The following is a 27,891-nucleotide window of genomic DNA, read 5'->3' on the forward strand; positions in this document are numbered from 1 at the left end:
TTTCTTCCTTTTTACTTTTTAAACATTTAGTATTTTCAAAAAATACATTTTGCTACATGCCTGTCTTCTGTCTTTGTTTTGTACACAGGACATAGGCTGGAAGGGATCAGTTTAGATTTCTGGTCAGAAATACATATGCTTATAGAGACCAGGCAGTTACAGAAATGAATCAGGTGGGCTGGAGTGCGGCAAGAAGACGTAGTGAGGCCTGGAGAACTGAAGAACCCTCCCCATGTAATGGTGGCAGCTCCCCCTTATTGTTCGTGTGGCTGTGCAAGCCCTGGGTGCCACATTTTTCCAGTTATATTAAAAGAATTTAAAAAGGAAACTAGATAACTTGTGAAAGACTTTGCAATTTTATATCACCTTAGCCTTAATTGGGGCCAGACAAAGTTGAGGACCCACCATCTCATGGGCCACTATTTTCATTATTTATTTTTTGTTGAGCCATTATTTCTATAACTATTATGTGGGCTCTGAGAGCTCTGTAGAACTCAACTCCTTGAACCATTGAACTGCTTTCTGAGATTGATACTTCTGTTATCCCCATTGGAGAGAGGATACAAGTAAGATATGGAGGGGTAATTGTCTGTGGTATGCAGAATTCTAAGATAGTCTTAAAGATTCCTGCCCCATGGTGTATACATCCCGTGTAATCCCCCTCTTTTGAGGGAATGGCAGGTGACCTCTAGGAGATGGATTCCCAATTTTACAATTGCAAGGAATAAAATCCTGTAGGACTGGTAGATATAGTGGATGACATTCTTGTGATTAGGTTACATTATATGGCAAAGGTGAAGTGAGCTTGCAGATACATGGTCTCATCAGTTGACTTCGAGTTAATCAAAAGGGAAATTATCTTTGGTGGGCCTGACCTAGTCAGGTGACCACTTAAAAAGCCTACTCAAGTCTTCCCTATGGTTAGAGATTTAAAGCACCAGAAATGCTCTTCTTTTGGTCTTGTTGAAGCACACTGCTGTGTGTGAGGAGGACCATGTGGCAGGGAATGGCAGGTGACCTCTAGGAGATGGATCCCAGTTTTATAATTGCAAGGAATAGAATCCTGTCAACAAACAAGGGCTGAGCTTGAGAGTAGAGCCTGAGCCTCAGAGGAGGTCACAACCTTCTGAGCAAAGGACCCGGGCATACCATGGCTGCATTCTTAACCTGCAGAAACTGAGTTAAGGAACATGTGTTATTTTAAACAGCTAAGTTCATGGTAATGTATGATGCAGTCATCGAAAACTAATAGAGTCACATTGCGGAGGAGTAGCAGAACTGGGGTTTGGCTCAAGCAGCCCAGCTACAGAGTACACTGCCTTGTATGATCACTCCTAGCCAGACAGCTCTTTGAGTAATAAGTGTAAAAATGTTTCTGAAAGCTTCTCTTATGTCCTGCATAACCACAACCCCAAGTGTGAATTCTGCTATGATCTGCTTCATAAATCCACTTTTATGGGCAACTCAGATTAATTTCTTCAAGTTTTCTTTTCATCTTTTCCCCTAAATTAAAAAGCTGATAGGGACACACATGCACAAACACAGTTATATACATGGTTCACAATTACTTACATATTGTATATTAAAATTTGCTTTATTAAAAAGCCAGATTTATTTTTGGTATTGTGAACCAATATTAATGTTCTCTTTCTAATCTCTTTGGTATAAAATTGTAAAGATGAAGCATTTTAGAATATGTAAATTATTTGCTGAAAGATCTGTTAGGTATTGTGGAAGGTTTATTTTCCTTGATTCAATTTGAAAATGATGGTGGAATATTTTAACCCAGTTGTTCAATTAATGACATTCATCTTGAACTTTTGACCTTCAGAATTTATAATTTACCTTACATTTCAGAATCATGAACTGGAATTTATCATTTTTCACTTTACCTTCATCTACTTTTAAATATGTGGGTGGTAAAGAGACCCACTCAATGCCATGCAGACAACGTAGAAGGAGTATATATAATCTGTGTGAGCAGTAAACACTTTAAGGAGAACCTAATAGGCATTTGTCATTTATTAATAATTAATGGATCTGCATGATTAAGAATTATCCACCTTCAATGGGCTGGAATCCAGACCTTTTAAAAAAAAAAAAAAGTTCCATGTTGAACTATGAAATAAACTGATGACATTGCTTTTATCTAGATTACACTATTTAAATACCGAGAATTGTTACCAGAGCTTGATGCTGTGAGCAGGAATTAGTTAGTGGGTGACCTGGATCCATCTGGATCCTTCCATCGAGGATCGCTGTTACCCAAGACACCTGGTTGTCTGTTGTACTTTGTGCAAGACAGGTATATTCCTGTCTGTGACGTTGATAATATCGGCTGTATACAACTTAGCGGATTGTTGTAAATATTGAGCAAGATAATATACTTGAGACATTCTTGAGTGTAGGGGAAAGCTGAACTTTCAGTCTTTGCCTTTGCAGTTTTATATGTTAATTGCTTTCTTGGGGCAGAAGGAGAAATTTAACTGCTTTTTACCCAGGGCGGTCTACCAGATGTCTTCTCCATGATCCCCTACTGCTTTCCCTGTGGGCAGGATGCTTGAGGCGACTTACTGAATTTTGTTCATCTTTCTGTTTTTCATCATCTTGGCCTCTAATACCTACTGATAAAGAAAACTTGCCACAGCTTTTCCCATTTCTGATCCTAACTAGCTGCCCCTTCAAAAATTGTTAGAATACATTGACATTTGCAAAATAATTTTGCTGACTCAGATATTTGAGAGAATAATAAAGGTTAGCATCTCCTTAATTTCCTGGGAGAGATTGAGCTCCCTAATTTCATGGGAGCAGAATCTAGGTGATCGCCTCCCTACTCCCTTTTCTCTGTGTTTTATTTCCACACATACTGTCTGCTGTGCAAGATAGCATCTCATACGCATGCTGTTCTTTTTTTCTTTTTTTGGCTTAATTTTTTTTTTTTAAATTTATTCATTTGAGAGAGATACAGAAGCAGAGAGAGCACAAGCAGGGGGAGAGGCAGAGGAAGAGGGAGAAGCAGACTCCCTGCTGAGCTGGGAGCCCAACATGGGGCTCGATCCCAGAACCTGGAGATCATGACCTGAGCTGAAGGCAAATGCTTAACCATCTGAGCCACCCAGGCATACGTCCTCTCACCTTTTTGAAAAAGATTTCATTTTTAAGTAATCCCTACACCCAGCATGGGCTGGAGCATACAATCCTGAGATCAAGAGTTGCATGTTCCACTGACTGAGCCATCCAGGTGCCCTACACATGCTGTTCTTATAAATATGTGGCATTGCTACGTGTCATATGCGTGAGTGACATAGTCACACATAAGGATATCATGTCTTGTGTTGTTTTAGTCTTCCTCCAGAAGATATAGAAGCGTCTTTGCTGGTTTGTCTGTTTGTTTTTTAGAAGGGAGAGAAAGAGGGGAGGTTCAGAAGGAGAGGAGAGAATATCTTAAGCAGGCTCCATGCTCAGCACAGAGCCAACGGTGGTGGTGGTAGGGGGGGGCCTCAATCTCACAACCCTGACCTGAGCTGAAATCAGGGGTCTGATGCTTAACTTACTGAGCCACCAGGCACCCCTCTTACAAGTTTCTACTTAAATTCAATTTAGTTAATGTACAGTCTAATATTAGTCTCAGGTATACAATATAGTGATTCCACACTTACATACAACACCCATTGCTTTTTTTTTCATAAACAAAACTTCCGACAGTGAAGTGCTTTTCCTGACTTCCCAATGAAATGTGATGTACTTTCATAGCTCTTAATTCTTATCTGCTTGTGGCATTTGATGAGGAATAGGAGTGGGTAAAAGGGAGGAAAAAGACATTGGCCTTTACTTACTTTTCCAGGTGACTTTTCAAATAAATAAATACAATTTTAAAAATAAAAAAAAAATAAAAGCCCTTTTAAAAAAACATACGTACATACATACAGGATTTTAAAAGGTAAAAGGATATGTTACTGCAGAAGGCTGTTGGCTGAGAAACCAGTTCAGTGACCACCAGAAGTTGGCTGACAAACCCTGGGTGGGGGACAGAGAGAGAGCCCAAGTGCCCCGTTTCCAAGATTAAACACTTAAATTCCACACTATTCAGTTCAAAAGGGAACTCCTGGAGAACTAACCAAGATTTAGGAACTGGCATATAAATTTGCAGGCCCTGAAACCTGCTTTTGCTGGGAGACTCACGAGTGACTATGCCTTTTAAGGAAAAACTTGACTGAAATCAAGTTTAGTATGATGATAAGCAAAATTGAATGTCCAGGGTTTGTTGTTGTTGTTTGTTTGTTTTTAAAGAAGTGTAATGGTTGTGCAGGCTCTAATACTTACAGTGTAACTGCTTCCTGGTGACTGATGCATAAAGGAAGCCGACATAAAACCAGAGGCTCCCTGCGTAAGTGTGCCATCTATTGCCAGAAAGCGTGTGTGGTCAGGAGTGTCACGTGAAGAGCGTCTGGCATGTTTATGTCCATGATAGGAGCCGCCTTAAGGGGAGACCTAACCATCTGATGCCTCTGGCCAGTTCTGCAGCCTGTGCTTGGGTGAACATTTGTAAGACATGCCTCAATGACTCTCCTATTTCTTCTATCCACATCTCTCCAGCAACTCCTCTAGCTTCTAATGAACACTTTCTTTTTTCTATTTTATTCTCTCTAGCCTGGCTTTTTTGATAGTTCTTATAGGCCTGGGAGCCAATCTTGACCTGAGGAGGTACTTTTATTCTTTTAAAATGACAAAGGCATTACTTATTTCCTGAAATTAATCAACTAATTAATTCAAACTGTATAGAATTATAATAAGTGAAAGTTGGTTCCCTTTTTCTCCTGTTCTCGGTCTATAAACACACACACACACCTTTTGATCTATTCTACTTCTATACGTTTATTCTACAGAAAATCTCTGATAACTGTACAGAGACTTGTATGCAGGTATTCACTTACAGAATGTTGCTTATGGAAGTGAAAAATGAGAAGTTATGTGAATGTGTGTCAGCGGCTCCATATTCCAGTGTCCTCTTCGTGCAAAGACAGGGCCCAAGCCTCAATGGAGATAGAAAGAGCTAGATTACTCTGTGTTACCAGATCAGCTCATACACAGGACAATGAGAACGGGAGCTTCTATCTCTTCTTGGTCAGTGATTCCTTCCAGATCTTGGTATGGATGATTGAAACTGTAGCCGCGGAACCCCCTGGGTTGGTTAAGCATCTGTCTTCAGTACGTCATGATCCAGAGTCCTAGGATCGGGGCGCACAGTGGGCTCCCTGCTCGATGGGGCATCTCCTTTTCCCTCTCCCTCTGTTCCTTCCCCTGCTTGTGTTCTCTCGCTCGCTCACTTTCTCAAATCAATAAAATATTTTAAAAAAATAAAATAAACTGCAGCCATGTGATCTATCACCTGCTTGACCATAGTTACGGGGGTAAAATAGGGACCAGTGTCCACAAATACTCTTGAACGCTTTGGCTCAGTATGGCTCTTTAATGTATTCCTCAAATTCTCTCCTCTATGACTTTATGCCTTTGTTGCCTGTGGTACAGCCATTCTCAGATTCTTCCCCAGACCTTGTCTTGATTACATGTAACCCCCTCTTGGATTGGAACTTATTTTGCATATTTTATTTGTATATGTGGGATTTTTTCCTCTTTTTTTTTTTAATCATGTCTTCAGCATGGGGAGGGATCCCGGAAGAGAGGCAAGGGGCATATGTGAGGAGGTTAGCCTTAGCTGCGCCCCAAACTCTTTTTGGTCAAACCGCTTTTGGTGTTGGTGGTTAACGTGTAAACATTCTGTAGTTTCTCCATCCTTATTTTGTCTTTTTCATTGTTTTTCTAGATTTTATTTATTTGACAGAGAGAGACACAGCAAGAGACACAGCAACACAAGCAGGGGGAGTGGGTGAGAGAGAAGCAGGCTTCCTGATGAGCAGGGAGCCCGGTGTAGGACTTGATCCCAGGACCAGGACCAAAACCCTGGGATTATTACCTGAGCTGAAGGCAGACGCTTAAGGACTGAGCCAACCCTGTTTTTGTTTTTAATAAGGTCTTGGTGACCTATAAAAGTTCTCCTGAATTCATTGGCATTCTGTTTTTTTTTTTTTTTAACTTGCCATGATATATTCCCCTTCTCCAGTATAATAAATTCTTCCTTTGATCTTTGCTCATAATGTTTTGAATGATTGGTTAAATAAATTATGGACCAGCTATTCCGTATAATTAAAAAGGTCTATCTATATGAGGGTGCCTGGGTAGCTCAGTTGGTTAAGCGACTGCCTTTGGCTCAGGTCATGATCCCAGAGTCCTGGGATCGAGCCTCATGTTGGGCTCCCAGTTTAGCAGGGAGGCTGCTTCTCTATCTGCTTTCGCTTCTCCCCCGTGCTCGTGTTCTCCGCCCCTCTCTCTTCCCTGTCTCAAATCAATCAATCAGTCAGTCATTTTTAAAAGTCTCTTTGTAAAGCCATCTTTTTTATTTTTTTAAGATTTTATTTATTTGACAGAGAGAGAGAGCAAGGACAAGCGGGGGAGCCCCATGTGGGACTTGATCCCAGGATCCTGACCTGAGCCAAAGGCAGTCGCTTAACCAACTGAGCCACCCAGGTGTCCCGGAAGGCCATCTTTATTTAAAAAAAAAAAAAAAAATGCAAGTTACAAAGTAGCTTAATTCGAGAACTTCTGGTGTTCCTTTTGCAAAACAGCAGTAACAAAACCCCCAAATACTCAACTCATGAGCAAATTTTGTGTGTATGTAACATAGAACATATGTAGGTATGTATCAAAAAAGGTCTGGGAGTTTGTAGCCCAGACTGTTCAGAGTAGTTATTTCTGGGGAGTAGTTAGACCAAAAATTTTTACTCTTTTGAGGGTCCTAGAGCTTTTTTTGTGAATCAAAAAGATACAAAAATGTATCCCTATAAAAATATGTATGTTTACAGTTGGCCCATGAACGATGTGGGGCTTAGGGGTGCTGACCCCCCCCATTCAGTCAAAGATTCACGTGTAACTTCTGTCTCTTCAAAAATGTAACTACTGGGGCACCTGGGTGGCTCAGTGGGTTAAAGCCTCTGCTTTCGGCTCATGTCATGATCCCAGAGTCCTGGGATCGAGCCCCGCATCGGGTTCTCTGCTTGGCGGGAGCCTGCTTACTCCTCTCTCCTCTCTCTCTGCCTGCCTCTCTGCCTACTTGTGATCTCTGTCTGTCAAATAAATAAATAAGATCTTAAAAAAAAGTAACTACTAATAATCTATTGACAGGAAGCCTTCCCAATAACATAAAGTCCATTAACACATTTTTTTTGTGTGTGTGTTTTTTTAAAGATTTTATTTATTTATTTGACAGAGAGATTACAAGTAGGCAGAGAGGCAGGCAGAGAGAGAGAGGAGAAAGCAGGCTCCCTGCTGAGCAGAGAGCCCGATGCGGGACTCGATCCCAGGACCCTGAGATCATGACCTGAGCTGAAGGCAGAGGCTTAACCCACTGAGCCACCCAGGCGCCCCAACACATTTTATGTTTTATATCTATTATATACTCTTTCTTACAATAAAGTAAGCTAGAGAATAGAAAATGCTATTAAGAAAGTCAGAAAGTGGGGCACTGGGTGGCTCAGTAGGTGGCACATCTGCCTTTGTTGTTCAAGGGTCAATTTACACATAGAATATTTTGCCTGCAAATATTTTCCCCGGAATTCGGGGAGTCCTCTGATAACTGCTTTGATTCAGCTAATGTATATTGCCATTACGGCCTAGCATCAATCTTGGTTCATCTGTTTTTAAGTACTGAGGAAAGTTTTGCCTTCATTCTAATATCTGTTGAGCTTCTACTACAGGACTTTGAGGCAACCAGATGGGTAATGGAAATATTGCACCTGTCAGCTATAGAGAAATACGATTAATATGAAAGAAAGTTTAGCCTATATTTCACTGAGCTTCTTTTTTAAAGGCCCATACTGTCCAGATCATTCCCCTAAATTCTAAGAAGGCGGTTTTATTATATATTAAGATAAATGGGACTAACTAATGTGTTTTAAATAAATAAAATTATATACACTTTTATATATTGTAGGTCATATATATATATACACACACACACAGACACACATATATATTCACACACACACACACACACACATATATATACACATATACACATACATACACACACTTTATGGTAAATTGGGTCCTCAAGACAATCAGTATTTGGGACCACAGTTTTACTATTTTAAATTATAGAAGCTAATGGTATTGTATGTTTGTGTATTTATGGTATATTATTAGGCTTAGCTATGATTGATTTTAGTAACAGAAATTCCAATTGTAAAATTGTTTCTGTGGGCAGATGGGATTTACTTTTCAATATCTGTTTGGCACACTTTCTGGAAATGCTCTGGGCAAAGTATAGAGTTGCTTATATATGTTTAGCATGCAAAGAAGTAACCAAGAGCTTGTTTTGCTCCTACAAAGCTCAAATATTTATTTACATTTTTATCCACCAAGTAAAGGCCACAAAGCTATCTCTTCTGAAACTAAAGCCTAACTTACAGTATTTTATTGGCCTTTATTACTCAGTACTATCAAAACATTTGTGTGTTTAGCATGTAAGATGATTTACATTGTTCTGAACTCTGGAGGAGACCCCCAAGGCCTAACTACTGCATCTTTGGCTTCTCTGCAAAAGCATCTTCGGTGATGTGTCTTGGTTGCTGCTCTGTGGGACAGTCCCCAGTATATGCTTGTGTTGTGTCGAGGCAGTGTTGACACTGCCAATATTGGTTGCTAAGGCTTATAGTCCTTCCTGGGAGCAGGAACCACCCCAACTGCAATGAACAAACTCAGGACCCAGATTTTGGTTTTAGGTATGTTTTCTAATTAAGGATCCAGGGGCTCTTGGAGAAATGGCTAGTTCAGGACTGGGGCTGGGAGAATGGAAGATGAGTCTGGAATATCTCTTAAGAGTATACTTATCTTGATGAGCAGTGAGAAGTATATAGAATTGTTGAGCCATTATATTGTACACCTGAAACTAATATAACACTGCGTGTTAATTAGACTTAAATAAGAAAAAGAAAAAATGGGATTTTATATAGTCGCAAAGTATCCCCCTATAGAGTACCAAAATCCTTGTTGATTACAAAAGGAAAAATAGTGACTTTACAGGGGAGGAGCCTGACAGATACCTCCTTACTAGGAGATGAGAGTTATCTTTAGTCAGTAGTGGGACAGTTGAAACTTTGTGCCACCTGATAGGATGCAGTGAGAAGTACCACTTCTATGATAGTCCTGCCAAGGATGCATGACTTAAGTCTAATCATGCGGGAACACACACACACACACACACACACACACACACACACACAAACTCCTAAGTTGAGGGATGCTCTATAAAGTAATTGGCCTGTAATCTTCAAGTGTCAAAATCATAAAGGTCAAGAGAAGGCTGAAAAGTGGTTCCAAATTGGAAGAGGCTAAACAAAACATGGCAGCTAAATGTGTGTCTGGTGATTCTGATTTGGATCCTTTCTCTGTAAAGGACATTGTTGTGACATTTGGTGAAACTCGATCAGCCTCCGAGGACTAGAGGCAGTAATGCATCAGTGTTAATTTCCTGATTTTGAAGGCTATCTGAGTTTTCGAGACTATAGGAAATACATACTGAAGCAACATTCATAAACTTTTTAGTCTCAGGACCCCTTTACAGCTCTTAAAATACTGAGGACTCCAAAGAGCTTTGGTTTATGTGTGATACAGCTGTGAATGTTAATTATCTTAGAAATTCAAACTAATTAAAAAAATTTATTTAATTCATGTAAGAACAACAGTAAACCCATCGCATGTTCATATAACATTTTTTTGGCAGGAAAAACAACTATAGGTTCTGAAACAAAACAAATTCAGTGACAAGAGTGGCGGTTTCCATTTTTGCAAATCTATTTAATATCTGGCATGGTAGAAGACAGTTACATTTGCATATCTGCTTCTGCGTTTAGTCTGCTGTGATGTTATTTTGGTTGAAGTAGAAGAAAATCTGGCTTTACATGGTAGTGTAGTTGGAAAATAGCAAGTGATTTGATTTGAATGGCCTCCTCAGGTAATTGTGGATATTCTTCTTTGATACTACATCAAAACACCATAAGGGGAGATTTCTTAAAAGTTAGTTGCACTATGGAATGGGAAAATGTGTCAATGGATTTTCGTACTCAGTTACATTAAAATCCATTTGTCCACCTCGCACTTTGCACATGCTTTTTGTGCATTAAGATTTTGTTAACTGTGTGCCTTGGTCATCAGACAGTATTGTTTCCTGAGTTTTGCAGATCTCACAAATGTTAAAATGGCAAGCCCCGCCATCATGGTTATTAATATCACTCCAATCTTATCAGAAAAATCTTTTCTCTCAAGCACATGAAAGTAGCTGCAAGCATTCCAAAACTCTGATACTTACTTTAAAAGCTCAAATTTTCAGGTCATGATCTTAAGGTCCCGGGATCGAGCCCCGCATCGCACGCAGGGAGCCTGCTCCCCGTCAGACCCCCTCCCCCCGCTTTAAAAGCAGAAATTTTCTTCTGGACAATGAATACTGTTGGTTGTTTTTCTTAAAATGAGAGACTCCATTTTTAAAAATATGTCTGCTAGGGATGCCTGGGTGGCTCGGTTGGTTGGGCGGCTGCCTTCGGCTCGGGTCGTGGTCCCAGCATCCTGGGATCGAGTCCCACATGGGACTCTTGCTCAGCAGGGAGCCTGCTTCTTCCTCTGCCTCTGCCTGCCATTCTGTCTGCCTGTGCTCGCTCTCTCCCCCTCTCTCTCTCTGATAAATAAATAAAATCTTTAAAAAATATATATATGTCTGCTAAATATGAAGAAGCATGGTTTTTGTGCCCATTGTTCTTTCAAGTCAAAGGGCGCAGTGTGGGAACAGGGCCTAATGCCGCTTACATGACTCAGTTTCACGGATGTTTCTCCTCAGGACACCTGTCCTATTAGGTGCACAGAGAAAGTGCTTTATGCATACTTCCCATTGCCACACAGCACATGAAAAAGATGTGTCCTCAAGGGTACAATCATTAATAGAATTAATGATTTTACTGCTTCTTCAAGGGACATTTTTAAGTCAAAATGACTTGTTTTTCACTGCAAGTCTGTGAAGGATATAGTTAGGTGCTGCTGCTTGAATTCATGTTAAGGTTTTTACCTGCCATGCAGATAATGGTCATCTGAGTAATTTTGACTCTCAGCGACCCTCAAGTCATGGACCATGCTTTGCACTGAAGTATTTATGGCTGATGGATGACATCTTGTTAGCAGCTGACTCTGACATCATTCAGGAAAGAAAGTTCCTTGTAGAGTATTTGCAACTTTTCTTTGCTTGACATTACTTCACAATTAAAAAACAAATGAATAAATAATGGCCTTTTAAATATTGAAAACTAAAATTTATGGGAATAATCATTTGCAAGTTTCAGCAATATACCAGTAAGTTCTTATGGAGATTAAATGATGTAATGTCACTTCGTAGAGTTCTTGGCATCTAGTTGATGCTCAGTGTCTTGCTGATGCTCAGTAATCGATGACCATAATACTCCTGTTCAGTTGGTAGAATGTTAGCTGCAACTGTATGTGTTTTTTTACTTTGTACCTCTGGGTTCTTCAGGGCACCTTAGAGTCAGGATGATTTGTATCAAGTTCTTATTCTTACTTCTAAGAGTGCAGGAGAAAGAGACTCTAAATCAGTCATTCTTTTGCTTTTATTTTCGTTTGATATGTGAAAGCTATGCTCTTTTAACAATTTAAATGAAGAGGGCTTTTTTTTGTGTGCGTGTTGAACAGAAAGATGGTTCTACTCTTGGCAAAATGTTGTTAAACTATATTTATCTTCAAAGTGTTAATTGCCATAAAGTAAATATTCATTTCAATAGCTGATATTTTAAATTTTATGGTAATTTTTTCAAAAGTTCCTCTTTTTCTTTTTTTTTTTTTTTTTTAAGAAATAAAAGCAAGTGTTAAGCTTCCTTTTTCTAAATACCAAAATGAGAGACCCAGATCTTGAAAAGAATACTTTTTTCCTGTGGCAGGATTTCACAAAACCACAACAGAATCTTGTGAGAACAAAGTGACAGGTTAAAATAAAAAGTGGTTGCTTAAAAAAAAAAAAAAATAGCTCAATCAGAATTTTTAGAAGGTACCGTATGATATTTGACTTCTAATTAATTTTAGTTCTCTTTCGTTTTGAAAGATAAAGGGAGGAATATATGGATGTTTTTTAAAAAAATGTATCTTTTGCTTGCCAACTTGGTTTTTAGTTCATGATAATCCTGTCTGTAAAACTGGTCAACTCTGGGCCAAATCTCAGTGGTAGTAATTTCATTTTTTTAAGCCAACAAAGAGAGGGAAGCGAGCTACCTCAAGAAAAAACTCACTTTACTAAAAAAATAGCAAACTTTTTTGGGTGATTTTATTTTTAAAAAATTTTTAAAGATTTTATTGATTTATTTGAGAGACAGAAAGAAAAATTGGGAGAGACCACAAACAGCAGGGTGGGGAGAGGGAGAAGCAGGCTCCCCACTGAGCAGGGAGCTAGATGTGGGGCTCAATCCCAGGACCTCAGGATCATGACCAGAGCTCAAGGCTGATGCTTAACTGACTGAGCCACCCAAGAGTCCCCTTCTTTTTTTTTTTTTTAAAGAATTTTTTATGATTTTAAAAAACACTGAGATGTAAGTATACGAACATTGCCTCAGACGTAAAACTGTGAAGACTCTTGTGGCTCTAAGATATGATAGTTTATCTACCAGATTTCTAAACCAAAAGGATAAAACCATTGTGTCCTCTCTCCCTAACGCAGTGTATCTAATCAGACCCTAACTCAGAAGAGTCTCCTAGCCTGCCTGCCTCTCTCCTTGGGGCCCTCCTTTCTCATGGCACTAGAGCAGAAGCTGCTGGGTTCTGTCCTTTTTGCCCACCACTTTTCATAACAGGCCGTGTGTCCTTTCTTCTGCCACTAGCATTTTTTCCTAAAGTACAAGTGTGATCTTACACTTTCCAGTGGAGTGGCCTCATTATAGGGCTGCCGTCATAGGTGTGTGGCCTCTGCATTCCCACTTAGAAGGTCCCATACTTAGTTTGATGCTCTGCTGTGGTCATCTTGAAATTCATAATAATTTTTGAACAAGGGGCCCCACTTTTTTTTTTTTTTTAAAGATTTTATTTATTTGACAGACAGAGATCACAAGTAGGCAGAGAGGCAGGCAGATAGAGAGTGAGAGAAGGAAGCAGGCTCCCTGCTGAGCAGAGAGCCCGATGTGGGACTCGATCCCAGGACCCTGAGATCATGACCTGAGCTGAAGGCAGTGGCTTAACCCACTGAGCCACCCAGGGGCCCCACTTTTTATTTTGTTTGCATAGGCCCTGCCAATTATGTCTCTAGTCCTATTTATTATCTTGGCCCATAAAACCTCTGCCAGCTTCCTGCTACAGAATACTTTCTGTCCCGTCCTCCCTGTGCACTATATACTCTATCCACAGGAATTCTTAGAACATGATTTTCCTTTCCCCCACTTTCTGCCTCTGCTTACTTCTCCCCCTTCTCGGCATGGCCAATTTCCTACACAAAGACTCCACACAAATGTCAGCTCCTATTTAAAATCCCACTCTGCAGGTGTGAGTTGCTTTCTCTTTGCACTTTTCGTTCATATAAATGAGCAACAGTTGGGTTCATGCAGATCTCCTTCACCAAAATATGACCTCTTTGAGAATATCTGCTGTTCCACTCAGGTTGAAATCTGACAGGTGTGCACGATTCAGGGGGTACTTTTCGAATTTACTTAGTCAAAACATAGATACTGAACTCCTAAAGTGGAATCAGGGCCTATTGGGCTCTGAGTGTGTGGTGGCAGAGGAAGACCCAGACATGGACACTCCTCTCGTAGCTGACAGTTTAGAGAGTGAGATGCTTTGTTTGGTTTGCAAATGCCTGTGCCCCCCAGTAAATGAATGAGTGTACGCTGAGGCTTTCGGGTCTTAGTTTAGGATGGGAAATCTGCCTTCATGAAAAGTGGTGCTGGCGGGGTAGGCACCCGGAAAACCAGAAAATCTTGCATTTGGAAGCTGCCCTCACTTCGTTTTGTGACATTAAGGAGAAGGCTGGGTTGTCAGCAGAGTTCTCGGGTTCTTTCATCAAATCCGAGACATCAGTGATCATGAAACAATGAGGTAGCTTGTAAGCATTAAGAAAGAAAAGTCACCGGTTAAACTGGCATGGCATCAAGTGTATGGCATCCTGATTTCAGAGACAAAAAAGTGAGTAAAAATGTGCCTTTTGGAACCAATAAAACAGAGTAATTCAAAGGTTAATTACAGGCAGATTGAGTCAAAGAAATCCTTGGACACAAAAGGCATTTCTAAAAATAGCATAACATGACCATTGATTCCATGAATAATATAGTAATAAAGAAGTCACTTTTTAGAGTAGAGTTGGATGTGCTTATGCAGCTGATGCAAAGAGGAAAGAGTGAACGGTACAGAAAATTCGTGTGGCAGCCTGCGCTGTTGAGGACAGAAACAACTGTATGTGATGTGGTCCTCTTTTAGATGCTGACAGGTCTACGGAAAGCAAACATTTGTGTAAGACTTGACAGCTGCCTTCATACATTCTCACATACTCACAAGAACTCTGTAGGGTGGGCATTATTTCTTGCAGTAAGGGGATTCCTGCAGGTGAAAAGGCTTGAGTGAAGGGCCCTCAGCCAACAAGTGGCTGAGTTGACAGCCACGTCCAGGGTGTCTAATTGCATCCCACGCTTTTTTGAACAAACTCTGTTTGGGTCAGCTCAGGCTGCTGTAACAAAATGTCATGGTCCACCTATCTTAAAGAAGACACATTTATTTCTCACAGTTCTACAGGCTGGGAAGTCCCCGATCAGGGTTCTGGCAGATTCAGTTCCTGGTGAGGGCCCCTGTTAGATGGCTGCCTTCACACTGATGAGAAGATGGCCTTTCGTTGGTGCGTGCCTGTGAGGAGAGAGCTCTCTCTGTCTTCTTCTCAAGAGGACAATAATTCCATCAGGAGAACCTCATCCTCCTTACCTCATCAGAACCTAGTTACCTCCCCATGGTTCCACCTCCTGATACCATTGCTTGGGGGGTCGGGCTTCAACACATGAATTTGGAGGGACACAAACACTCTGCTTATTACATCATATTAATGACATCATCTTGGAATCTTTAGTAATGTTAGGAATACCTTTTGCATTTTTTCTCACCTCAGAACATAAAATTCAGATGTTTCCATTAGCAGACTTTTGTTATGTTTTGATAATTTATTCCCCAAGTTTAGAAAATAAACATTCTTATTTGAAAATTTTTTCGAAAGTGACTTGCCCACCTGAACTCAGTGTTGAACTCAGGCTTTCAAAAGAAAAGAATCTATTCATGTGCTCTCAATAGAACAAATTCACATCGTATATGGTTTTTATTTATTTCAGTTGTTGTTCTAGTTAAATAGCCTGTAATGAACAAAATATAATAACCTTGGCTTAAAATAAAGAAATAGTTGGTTTGGGATGGAGTCCTGGTGATAGTATTAATGGATTTTTTTTTTTTTTTTTTTGACTGGAAGTGGGTCTCTTCATATGAGATTAAAATGATCATGAGAGTGTTTTCAAGGGCAATGAAAAAAAGAAATGGACCATTATTTGTGTAGCATCTCTGATAATTATAATTAAATGGGTCTTTAAAAATGGAGTCAGATGAATTATTCCCTTCTAGGGCACAATCACCGTTTCTCCATAGCTACACAAGGGAGGCTTTCTCCATGGAGAGGTATCTCACCCTGAGGGGTAGGGGTGGAGGGAGATGGTAAGATCTCAGGGCCAAAAAGGAAAACAGCAAAAGGAGGGAAGTAGAGGGAATTTAGTTAGGGGACATTTTGTTCTTTGCTTTCCCCTTAAAATTAGAGAAAGTACAAAAGACTCATTGTGCTTTTTACGTTTGTAAATACTCTAAAACATTTTATGTGAAAACAGAGGGGTTTTTAAAACATGCAATATATTTTTATGGTTCTGAATTGCGTTTAATGAATTTAGATTTTAAAAGCCAAAATTGGTAGGTGTTGAGTATAGTGCCATTTCCCCAAGAGTCGCTCCTCTCCCCTAATTATCTTTTTCAGGACTGGGGTTAGGGAGAGTGGTCCTTGACTAAAATTATCTTCAACCTTCATCTCTGTGTCCTGTGTTAAGCTCCTAGAGTACTTTATTCACGAGACGGGATGGTTTTCTACAACTCTAAAATGTTTCCGCCTCTATGAGAATGATAGTCCAACCCATGCAGGGCAAATCGAGGGACTGAGATGTTTCTCAGTTTATCTTAATACTTTCAAATGCCTAATAGTAAGAACTTTATGTTTTTATGCCTCATAATGGACATCTATTACCAGCACATAGTTTTATTTCTGTAAGAAAGAGTTTAAGAAGTTCCTGAGAAGATGATTTTAATAAATTGGCTGTGTCAGCCTTGATGTATTTACTCACTCAGCAGACATTTGAGTGAGGCCTCAGCAGGCCTTGTGCTGGGTGCTGGATATACAAAGATGACAGAGAATGATCTGTGTTTGTTAGGAAATGGACTGTTGGCATAATATATTATGAGTTTACTAAGGATATATAGAAGGTCTCTAGGAACATAGCTTAGAGAGTAAGTAAGTAGTTTTATGTTGGAGGAAATGGGAATCCTGAAAAGACAGTCCACAGGGCTGGTGACATAACTTGAATCTTCAATGATGAAATTTATAGTATGGAAAAGATGGGGAAGAGTGAAATGTAGTAAGAATTTCATAATGGATAGCACCTGGAACTTAAGGGGAAAAGCAGATTGTTTATTTGGAACAGATGTAGGGACAAAGGAGAATTAATATTTTTTTGTTTTATTAATAGAAAAATTATTAATGATGCATGAGTTTATGTACATTAGGTCTCTTCTCTAACATTCTCAGGCCCCCCTTCCCCTAGGCACCAAGACGAAAAATGAGGAGTCTTCCTAAGACTTAAATAATTATTCTTAGGGGAAGACTGTTAAAGTTAAGAGATGTCAATTTTTTTGAGCAAAATAAAAATAATGATGATGGCCAGACCTAGAAGTATGTTAAACAAAAGGTTACTCTGAATATGTTTCAGAATATTTGTAGGCATGAACCTAAAGGTGTGTAAGTTTTAATACTGAGAGGTGTTAGCAACATCTTGAGGCTACTTATAAGTGCAGTCTCTTCTCTGTCCTTTCAATATTTGACCTTGAACTGATTTATAATCCTCTGAGTAAAAATCAGCCATGAGGCTGGAGGAGCAGGACATCCAGACTTGGAAGTGGTGGAGTGTCTTGGAGCTGGGAGGGTATTTGGTGTTATTAGCTCTATAGTTATAAATAATATTTCTTCCTCTTATTCTGCTATTGTAGTTGGGTAGCTTTCAGTGGACTAGTAGATACAAAGGAATAATGGTATCATCTCAGCTATTTCTTAGCTGTGTTCCCTTCAAGCCAGAGCTGATTATCTGCCTCCATTTCTGGTGAGTTGGCTGCCATGAACAGCTCGTACCACTCATCAGCTCTTTGCTTCTTAGGTTTTGGTCTTTGCCACTAGGTCGAGAAACAGTGGGCCAAGGCCATCTCAGAATCCCTTCAGTCTGCAAAAAGGGAGGAGGGCACAATTGTATTTGGCCACAATTGTAAATAGCAGGATGCCAGCCTATTCAATTTCAAATACCAAGCGGTTTGACGGTAGCAATAATCAACAGTGTTGAGTATCTTTGCAAAATGGTATGTAACGTTCTAATAGCATCCTTTAGTTCTTTAATTTCTTAAAGAATTTACAACCACAAGATTTTACCCTGAGACACTGAGTAAATGGTGAGCCTGGAGGGAATGCTACATTGTCATCCTTCATAAATTTAATTGAAATGTTTAATGTAACCCCAGTGAAAACAGACTAAACAAGTAAGGATAACCAATAAACTTTTGAAAGAATAATAATGAAGAAAATTGCACCACTAGAAATATTAAAACTTGTCTTAAAGCTAGAATAATTATAACCAGGGCATGATTAAAGTACAGAAAATAGGATAGTGAATAGACCATAATTTGGAATCAGAAACTGGCAGGTACAAGCTGTCCAATGGCTTTATACTCCCGCCTCGGTCAGTCATTGGATGTGGATGTTATGGGAGAGGCACGATCTGGGTCCGGGCAGCTCTCTGAAACCGAGGCAGTCCCCAAAGGGCCTGGCACCTGAACTCTGTCTGCGGATGACACTCTTGCAGCTGGGGCAACTAGAATTTCCTCAAAGGGACATTTGAGGGGCTGTGTCTTTCCATAGGAATACCCAAATTCATTGTTTGTCTTTCTCCTACACTTACAGTATATTTTATTTATTTAATTACAGCTGTCATGCCTTGTGCCTTTGTGGTGGGTAAGGATCAGAGTACTCAAAAGTAACCTCTCTAAGTCTTTGATCAAGTTCTTATTCTTCCCCATCAGTGGGTTGTTGCTGAGTGGTGTGGATTTATGGTTGTCTTAAGAAGAGCCAGGGTTTAGGGAGAGGGGGAAGGTGGCAATGAAAGCTGTATTATGGGTATCTCCTTGTGTTCCAGGTGCTTTGATACATCCTAAAATTAGAGGATGTTTGTTCGTCGTTCGTCTGCTTTGGCTTCTGCTGGCAGGGTCAGGTGAGGGCTGGTGGTTATGGGGAAGGAGGAGATGCCTGGATTTATTTCCTCCGTTCCCTAAAGAAGCCAGTTACCTCCCATCTCAGCTTTTTGGAACGCTCATCAGAATTCTCTCCTAATTGCCTGGACCCAGAGAGTGAAGTATGTCCTGTCCTGTCCTTCTGTACATGGTCTCACTCAACTCGGTGATGGTAGTGGGGAAAGTACTCGGAATTCGTGAAGCCCAGCTATGGACCAGGTCTCCTAATTCTGGGAAAGGAAATGTGAGGGGAGTTTGCTGGACTCTCTGGGGGAAGTTTTCCTCACTCTATAAAAGGGAAATATAAGAGGTTGTCCTATTTCTGCCATTGCACATTGCCATCTGTATGGGATACTTGGAAGGGCAGTGGCCCTCATGAAACCAGGATGGGGAGCCAGTCTAACGGAATAAGAGAGGAGGGAGGAAAGACCCTGGATCCTTTGTGATACTGTTGAACAACTGAATAAAATAGACCCAAGCTCTTGTCATCACAAAGCTTGATTCTGGTGGAGGCAGATAACAAACGCGCATGTGTTATTAAGAAGATGGTTAAGTGCCATGGAATGAAATAAAGCCGGGGCTGGGGGGTGGGGGCAAGGCATGCATGCTATGGAGGAGTAGAAAGCTTCCCTGAGGAGGTAACATTTGCGTTAAGACCCAACAGAAACAAGGGATATGGAAGAGCATTGCAGGCGGAGGGAACAGTAAGTGCAAAAGCCCTGAATGTGTTTGGGGGTTATTCTGAGTTTAAAGAATTGCTCAAGGGGCATCTGGGTGGCTTAGTTGTTAAGCACTGGACTCTTGATTTGGGCTTGGGTCATGCTCTCAAGGGTCCTGGGGTTGAGCCCTGCAAAGGGCTCTGCTTTCAGCGGGGAGTCTGCTTATCCCTCTTCCTCTCCTCCTTCCCCACACCCCCCATAACGTGTGCACATGCTCCCTCTCTCTCAAATAAATAAAATCTTAAAAAAAGAGAGAGAGAATGCTCAGGGCCTGTATGGCTAGAGCCCGGGACAGTGAGAAGAGTAGGGAGGTGGAGGTCAGTTCAGAGTGCTATTAGGCCATTGCCACAGACTGTGACTCTTACCAAAGCCAGCTGGAGCTCTGAGAGTGTGTGAGGGGCTTGGGGAGGTGATCAGACAGTCCTACATTGCAGAAGCAGCACCTCGTGCTGGAGGCTAGTGGCAAAAAGGTAGAAAAGCAGTGTTAACTGAACTAGGACATGATTCAGGGCAATCCAGGAGCAAGTTCAAAATTGGATTTATTTTGAAGAGCTTGCATCAGTAGCCATTTTGCTTATCCAAATGTGAGTACAAAGAGAAGCTTACTTGGGGGTTCTTATTAAATAAAATGACATTCTTTCCAAAAGGGCCTCTGAATATGTTTAGCAGCCTATCTATACAAGACTCTACATTATAAGTACCTCCACCAAATCCTGTGAGATTTAAAAGAGTAAATCTGATTCAGGAGTTGTGAGGTGGCTTTTATTACTAGAGAGAATTTTCTTAAATGTCAATCTATAGCACTTGTGTGGAAGCATACTTTGTTTATCTCAAAATATATAGATAAATTTATCTCATTTCATTCCTGAATGAAGTTTTACATTTAATAAAAGGTATCCTTCAGCCTTTTGATTTGGGTCTTTTTTTCCTTGAGAATCTGTGGCTCTAATAAGGGCAGTGTTCTCTACTTACTGGTGTTAAATCCTGGGAAGCATTTATAGTAAGACCTGTTGGATGAGCTATTGTGAAGTGACAGCCTAGTCTGTGGCTCCCCATTACATGAACATATACAGTAACTCATTTATTATGGAATTGTAGGCGTGTCTTTCTAAGATTTTATTTATTTATCTGAGAGAGCGTGAGTGTAAGAGAGGAGAGAAGGAAGAGGGCGGGACGGGGAGGGAGAGGGAGAAGCAGACTCCCCGCTGAGTGGGGAAGCCTGATGTAGGGCCTGATCTTTGGATGCTGGGATCGTGACCTGAGCCAAAGGCACATGGAGTCTCCTAGGCACCCCAACACCAGATACGGAATTTTCTAGGTTACATATTCTCCTCTCCAGTTAATTCATGGATTCCTACCTCAGGTCAGTTCTTCTCACTAAGACTAAGAACCAGAACTCTTGTGAACCAGCTCGGTTGTAGGCAGAACTCCTTTTAGATCAAGAACGGTAGCGTCCTATATGGAGTAACATTCCATACTCTGAGATGAGCCAACATCGACTTTGAATGAAGAAAAATTTATTTTTTGGAAGCAGGATTTTTAAATTAATTCTTTTGAATTCTCATCAAGTTCCAAAGAGTAAACATTTTTAGCCACCTGAACTGCACTAGGTGAAGTAAGTGTGGGGTTAGTGGAGGAGAGAGGAGACTTAACATTTATGGAGTGCCTTCTGTATACCACCAGATAATATTTGAGCCTTGGATCATGGGTTGGGTAGCATTACTTTCATTTTCATTTTCAGAGGATGCTGAGGCTCTTGGAGGATATGTGACTATTACTCAGTTATTTAGCAAATAGATATGAAAATAAAATTGGTACCCATGACTGGAAGACCTCACAGTTCATGCCTTCTCAAATGTGCTCACGAAAGAGAGTGAAAGTAACATTTGACATTACATCAATAAGTTGGTTTCTTCAGAGTCCCGTTTCTCAATGTGTGATTTCTATTAGCTCTGTGTGTACTTCCGTCGTCCTGAGCACAGCAGAACAACGAGGTCTATCTTCTGTCACTTTGTAGCTCTGTTCACTGTGCATTTTTTGTGGGTGTTTTTAATGTGGTGACCATTAACTATTAACCAAGGCGTTAAATTCCATGATGATCATATTCATTTTCTTTCCATTTTAATAAGATGGATTTTTATTTATCACTGTTTAAAACATTTTGCAACATAAACACTTCTGTCTGAAATTATGAAGTATCACTTTGTAATTAAAAGTCACAAAATCAGTGATATTTAAAGAGTATATAACATTATGGTATGAAACATGTTTTATTATTTGTACCTAAGGGTCTAAAAAGGAGTCATTATTGATTTATAGAAGGGGAACTGATTAAGGAACATTCAGCCAGCTCCAGAACAACATTGGAGTTTTTATTGTGGGATTATTGTGTTGACTCTGTCTCATCTCTTAGATGGTCTCATGATTGCTTAACATGATTCTGGTCTAAATTTCATATCAGACTGGGACGGGGGGAAGAGTTTGAATAGGTGGTGTCATAAAATGCTTTAATCTTAATTGCCATGTTATAATTTTCCTTCTCTCTATTTATGTTTTTTTTCTCTAGGAGAAAAATTCAAGGTGGAAACAAGAACCGTTGCTGTTGACTTTGCATCAGAAGATATTTATGATAAAATTAAAACAAGCTTGGCAGGTCTTAAAATTGGTGTTTTAGGTTTGTATCTTTGCCACATTTATAGCTTCATCTTGCACTTTCTTGTTTCACTTTTACTATGACTGTATGCTTTCTTTTTAGATCTTAGGTATCCAGTCAGTAAAATGAGTAGTGAGAAGAAAATTGTATTTTTATTACAATTGATTGTGAGATGACATTATATACATTTGGGTCTTTGTTTTTAGTTGTGTTTTAATGACTTTTTACAGTTTGGGTTATTTTCTCTGTCTGCTTTATTTTCTGTCTCTCATTCTCTTTTGTATAGATGTATGTATTTTTAAAGATTTGTTTATTTGAGAGACAGAGAGAGGAAGAGCGTGTGCATGCATGTGTGGGAGAGGGGCCGAGGTAGAGGGAGAGAATCTCAAGCAGAACTTCCCACAGAGCTCAGAGCACGATGGAGGGCTCGGTCCTGGGACCCTGAGATCATGACCTGAGCCAAAATCAAGAGCCGGCTGCTTAACTGACTGTGTCACCCAAGTGCCCCTCTTTTGTGTATATTTAGATATGGTTATAACATAATAATTATTTAAGGTGGGTGATGCTGACCCTTTTTGATAGTTGAAGAAATGAAGGCTAAGGGAAGTGTTTCTCAGCTTTCTGTTTGTTAACTACCCTCCTCTTATCGAAGGAGGCTTTTTCAACATTATTTTCCTCTCATCTTCCCTCTCATGAAATTTTTATTTTTAAGATTTTATTTATTTATTTGACACAGAGAGAGAGAGATCACAAGTAGGCAGAGAGGCAGGCAGGGGGGTGGTGTGTGAAGCAGGCTCCCCGCCGAGCAGAGAGTCTGACTCGGGGCTTGATCCCAGGACCCTGGGTTCAAGACCTGAGCCGAAGAGAGAGGCCTTAACGACTGAGCCACCCAGGCGCCCCCTCTCATGAAATTTTAGCACCACAGGTACACTGTACGCCTTCTCTCTGTGCTTTGACAGACAAAGCATAAGATCTCACACTGCCCACCCCTGAACCAGTTTTAGTACTCTGGCAATGAGCTCACCAAAGCTGCGAACACGTGGCCGAGAGACTTGTCTAAGGTCTCATGAGAACTGAGTGATACAGTTGGGGATTCTGTTTGTTTTTCCTAAGTCTGCTACTCCCTTTTGTTACACCTCAGCCATGTTTCTCTTTCTTTCATTATGAAAAACCAGTGCTTTTGCTGAGGTGGGACAAGTGTTGGAAATTATTATGGAAAAGATTCACCACATTTTAAGGGGAAATGGGGGCTTTGGAAAGTTACCCACCATTTTTTGAGTCCTTTCCAGAAAGAAACAGCATCTAGTTTGGAAAAAAGTTGCTTCTTCGCTAAATCTCTTTATCCCACTGGCTAAATTGGTGTTAACCTGGTAATTTGCCATCGTTTTCTTTTGAGGTATTATCAAAGGAGGAAAATAAAGAGAAAATATTTTTTTTAAAGTTTCCTAACATTTCTTTACCTCCCTTCTTCATTCTATAAAAGAATGGTCTTTTATGTAATTTCTGCCTAAGGCAAGAAAAGAAACGAGTTAAATGCACATAGCCTTCTTCCGTAACCTTGGACCTGCAGTTCCTCCTGACTTTGACACGCTGTCTGCTTCCGCTCCTGCCTGGTCTGTTTCACATAGCCCCATGCCCTTCCTACCCACACTGCTACTTTCCCGCTTCTGGGAGAGCCCGTGGCAAAAGGTGAATGGAGACACGGGTTTGATTTTTGCCTCTGTATCTACATGTTCTTCTCAAAATACATGTATTCCTGGACTCTTTTACAAGTTCTTCTTCTTTAGCCTAGTTCTAGCGAGGCTAGAGTAACATCTATAAAGCTCTTGACTTCTTAAAATTTCCTCATCAGTAGCAGCTGTAAGTCTATCCTCACCCCTTTCAAACTAGTCATGTGATGACAACTGGGGGATGAAGGCTGGCTTATGCATGGAGGTAGATTGCGGATCCCTAAGGAGAAGAAACGAGACTTATCTTGAACTTGTAATCTTGGAGAATGATTTTCTTTCAGAAATAGCTCATGATTGTTATAAGATTTGCATAACTTTTAGCTTCTTTTCACTGGGTAACTTTGAAACTGCGGATACTCTGGGACTGTGACATTGAAGATGGAAAATGTCAGGCATCTTTTTCCCAGAGGGCTGGAGGATTATAAAAGGCATTCTTCAGCTGGTCTTTTCCCGACTCAACGTGTAGAAAGTTTAGATCGTGTAGAAAGTAGAGATCTGTCAAGGATGAGAGTACAGGGCACATGGTTCCCAAGCACTTTTTCCCCACTTCTAGAATCCTAGGACTCGTATCAGCACATCCGCGCTGCATTGAGACTTGAAGACTGATGTTTTCCAGCCCTCATATACAAGTGGAACCATTGTTTTATAATTCAGCTCCTTAGTAAATTGTAACATGGGGCTAGCAGTTTGTACCCTCTTTACTCACTCACTCATTCATTCACTCATCCATTCGTGAAAAAACTAGAGACACAGCAATGAACAGGAAGGTGCCTGACCTCATGTAGTATGATGTCTAATAGGAAAGACAGCACTTCTGAGAAGGGCAGGGCAGGGTGTAATAAGAATGTAAAGGAAAGAGGGGATTGATACGGGGTAAGTGATGGTGACCTGGCCCAGTCACTGGGGTAGGAGAAAGGAGGAGTCCAGAAGTATTTAGGAAGTAAATGAAGTAGAATTTCACAAGAGATTGTGGGATGAAGGAGAAGAGAGAAGTCATGGGCAACTTTGAGGTTTGTGATTTGAGAACCTAGTTAATGGGGCCATTTACTGAAATGGGGACTCCTGGGACAATCTTTTTCGGAATGAGGATCATTTAAATTTGGGGTTCCTCCAGAATGTCTGAGTGGGATTGTTAAGTTGGTAGTGGATATATGGATCTAGGTTTTATTTATGTATTATAGGGATCTCTCTCTCTCTCTCTCTCTTTTTTAAGTTCATTTATTTTTACTTATCTCTGTAGCCACTGTGGGGCTCAGACTCACAACCCTAAGGGCAAGAGTCACATGCTCTACCAACTGAGCCAGCTAGGTGTCCTGGATCTAGGTATTAGTAGAGCTTTTAATAGGAGAGAGAGTTTGGAGAGTATCATTGAAGCATCGAGACTGGAGATCATCCAAGGGGAATATAAAGAAAACTGAGAACAGAGCTCTTTTAGTTCCCTTCCTTGTCATCAAAGGCTGCCTAGAATATATAGCATGAAGGAGGGATAGTTTTTTGCACAAGTTCAACACTGTCTGATTGAAATATAGAAGTACAACATGAGCCACGTGTGTAATTTGAGCTTCGAGTAGCCACGTTTTTCAAAATAAATAATAACATAATTTTAATAATGTATTTTATTTTAACCTGCTGTATTAAAATATCACTTTAGCATGTAATCCATATAAAATTATTTTTAAATTTGCATTATAGAGGTCCTGGAAGGAGAAGCATATAAAAATTTATTAAAATACTTTGCATTCATTTTCTCATACTAAGTCTTCTAATCTCATGTGTATTGTACGCTGACAGCATATCTCAATTAAGATTGGCCACATTTTAAGTGTTTAGTAGCCATATGTGCCCGGTGAGGGACATCTTTGCTCTAGGTCACATGGGCTGTCTTCTCATTCTCAATTTGTGTAGGAGAACCGTAATTTCTACATTTTTCTTATGCTTTAACCTGGTTTTCGGCCAGGAGCAGTTTTGCACTGTCTGGTCATGTCCAGAGACATTTCTAGCTGTCACTAATTGAGGGAGGAGGTGGGAGAAGTTTTGTTGGCCCCGAGTGGGTAAAGATCAGAGGTGCTGTTAAACACCCTGCAATGTATGGGGCAGACCCCACCCCCCAGCAAAGCCTCAGCCTGAAATCTCAATAGTGGTGAAGTTGAGAGACCCTGCATTCAAGTTTTACTATAATCAAACTGTTCTGATTGAATACTGATATTCTCTCTCTCTCTCTCTCTCTCTCTCTCACACACACACACACACACACACATACACACACAACTTTGTTTTAAATTTCTGTTTGGTGACAAATCAATAATAAAAATAATTGTAGGGAGGCCTGGGTGGCTCAGTTGTTAAGTGTCTGCCTTCGGCTTGGGTCCTGATCCCAAGGCCCTGGGATCTAACCCTACATTGAGCTCTCTGCTCAGTCGAGAACCCGTTTCTCCCGCTCCCTCTGCTGATCCCCCTGCTTGTGCTTGCTCTCTCTCTCTCTCTCACTGTCTGTTTCTCCATGTCAAATAAATAAATAAATAAAATCTTTTTAAAAAAATTGTATCTAATGTTTATATGATCCTTTTGAGTCTGTAGTTCTGTTTTCACATACGTTGCCTTATTAACTGGCTGTATGCTTACTTCTCTTCCTACTCTACCACAACTGTCTTCTTACTCATAAGGCGTACATAATTATTGACAATTATTAGCAGATACACTTATATTGTATCATAATTTTAATTTGTTAAGGTTTTTGAGGGATCTATTAAAGACACCTTAAATGTAAATATAAACACATTTATGAGCTTCGTTTTATCACCAGGCCATATTTGAACTCTAATCTTACAGTTCCTTCTCTATTCTGGACATAACACTATAGAACTCATCTGGGAGGGTGTGTCTAATATCTTTTTCTTAGGATTCCCTGGGTATATAGCTCCTCCACCTCCTCCTCCCCAGCCAGATCCCACATCCCTCCATCTCTGTCTCGTAAGGGGGAAATAATATTTCCATTTAATGCCAGTCTCACTTTTCTAACATTTTCTAAAATAGTAAACATGTAGATTGATTCCTAGTAAGACCTTGCAATCTATATGAAGGCATAGGAAGTTTTTTTTTCTACTGAGTATTAATGAAACCAGTAATGATAAAAGGAAAACTAAGTCACCAAGCTGTACTCTATTTGAATAACATTAACCACCGAAGTATATAGTCAGTGCTTAATAAAATGAGTATTGTCAGAATTACAAAGGGAAATGCTAAAGCCCTTTGTCATGAAAGAAACGTCAAGTTTTCAGTAAGATAAGTGGAGAGAAAATGTCTATGCACTGTCTGAATTTATACAGAAAGGTCACAGGAACTTGATAAGACCATAAATGCTAAAGGTGGAGAAGTTGGATTCTTGACTCTGTTAGTAAAATAAGTAAGCATCTGCTGTCTTCTTTCGGGCAAATGCCAAGAAACAGATTTGAGAAAGCTTAGAAAACTTGAACTATTTAGAGAAAATGACATCAATACTGCTTTGAGTAAGCAAACAATAGGTTAACAAAATGCGATTGCTATAATGTTGACTTGATTCCTCCGGAGAGAGTCTCCTGGGTGCTCCAAATGCGTTTGGAGGACTTCGCACAATACATTGCAGGAGGCGTAGTTTACCAAGGCCAAAAGAGTAGCCTTGGATTTGAAGTATGCCACAAACAGTACTTTGTCAAGTTCCCCTAGTATGACTTTTTAACCTTTAAAAAGTGACATTCTTTATTCTAGAAGAAAAATAAAAAGGTCCTCTTGGAAAAAATAGTTATTTAGTTTGTGATTCATTTAAAAAAAATCAATTATTGCTTTATTCAAACTCTTCATGCATCCTAGACCCAGATTTTCCACAGGGAATGGATAAAGCATACTGTCATGCTTGTGTCTGTTGCAAAATCAAGAGGATCCGTTGATACGGGCTGATGTGATGCTGGGCTGCCTTTACCGTATTCAGAACTGTCTGTTACCTAGTGACTTTTTTCTATCCGAACACAGTGCCATAATTTTATTAAGAGGCATCATTTTTTAAAAAGATTTTTATTTATTTGAGAGAGAGATAAGTAGGGAGCATGGC

The 27,891-nt window shown here is 40.1% G+C and overlaps 1 protein-coding gene across 1 annotated transcript in view; it reads left to right on the forward strand.

The window, feature by feature from the left end:
- The window catches only part of HSD17B12 (hydroxysteroid 17-beta dehydrogenase 12), a 161,556-nt gene that overhangs the window by 79,489 nt on the left and 54,176 nt on the right, over positions 1-27,891 (forward strand). The window contains exon 4 of the mRNA XM_082684042.1: positions 21,991-22,098. Coding sequence (XP_082540168.1) covers positions 21,991-22,098 — 108 coding nt within the window. The remainder of the gene's footprint in view (positions 1-21,990; positions 22,099-27,891) is intronic.

This window comes from Mustela nivalis, assembly GCF_964662115.1.
Source record: "Mustela nivalis genome assembly, chromosome: 9".
NCBI classification, from domain to species: Eukaryota; Metazoa; Chordata; class Mammalia; order Carnivora; family Mustelidae; genus Mustela; species Mustela nivalis.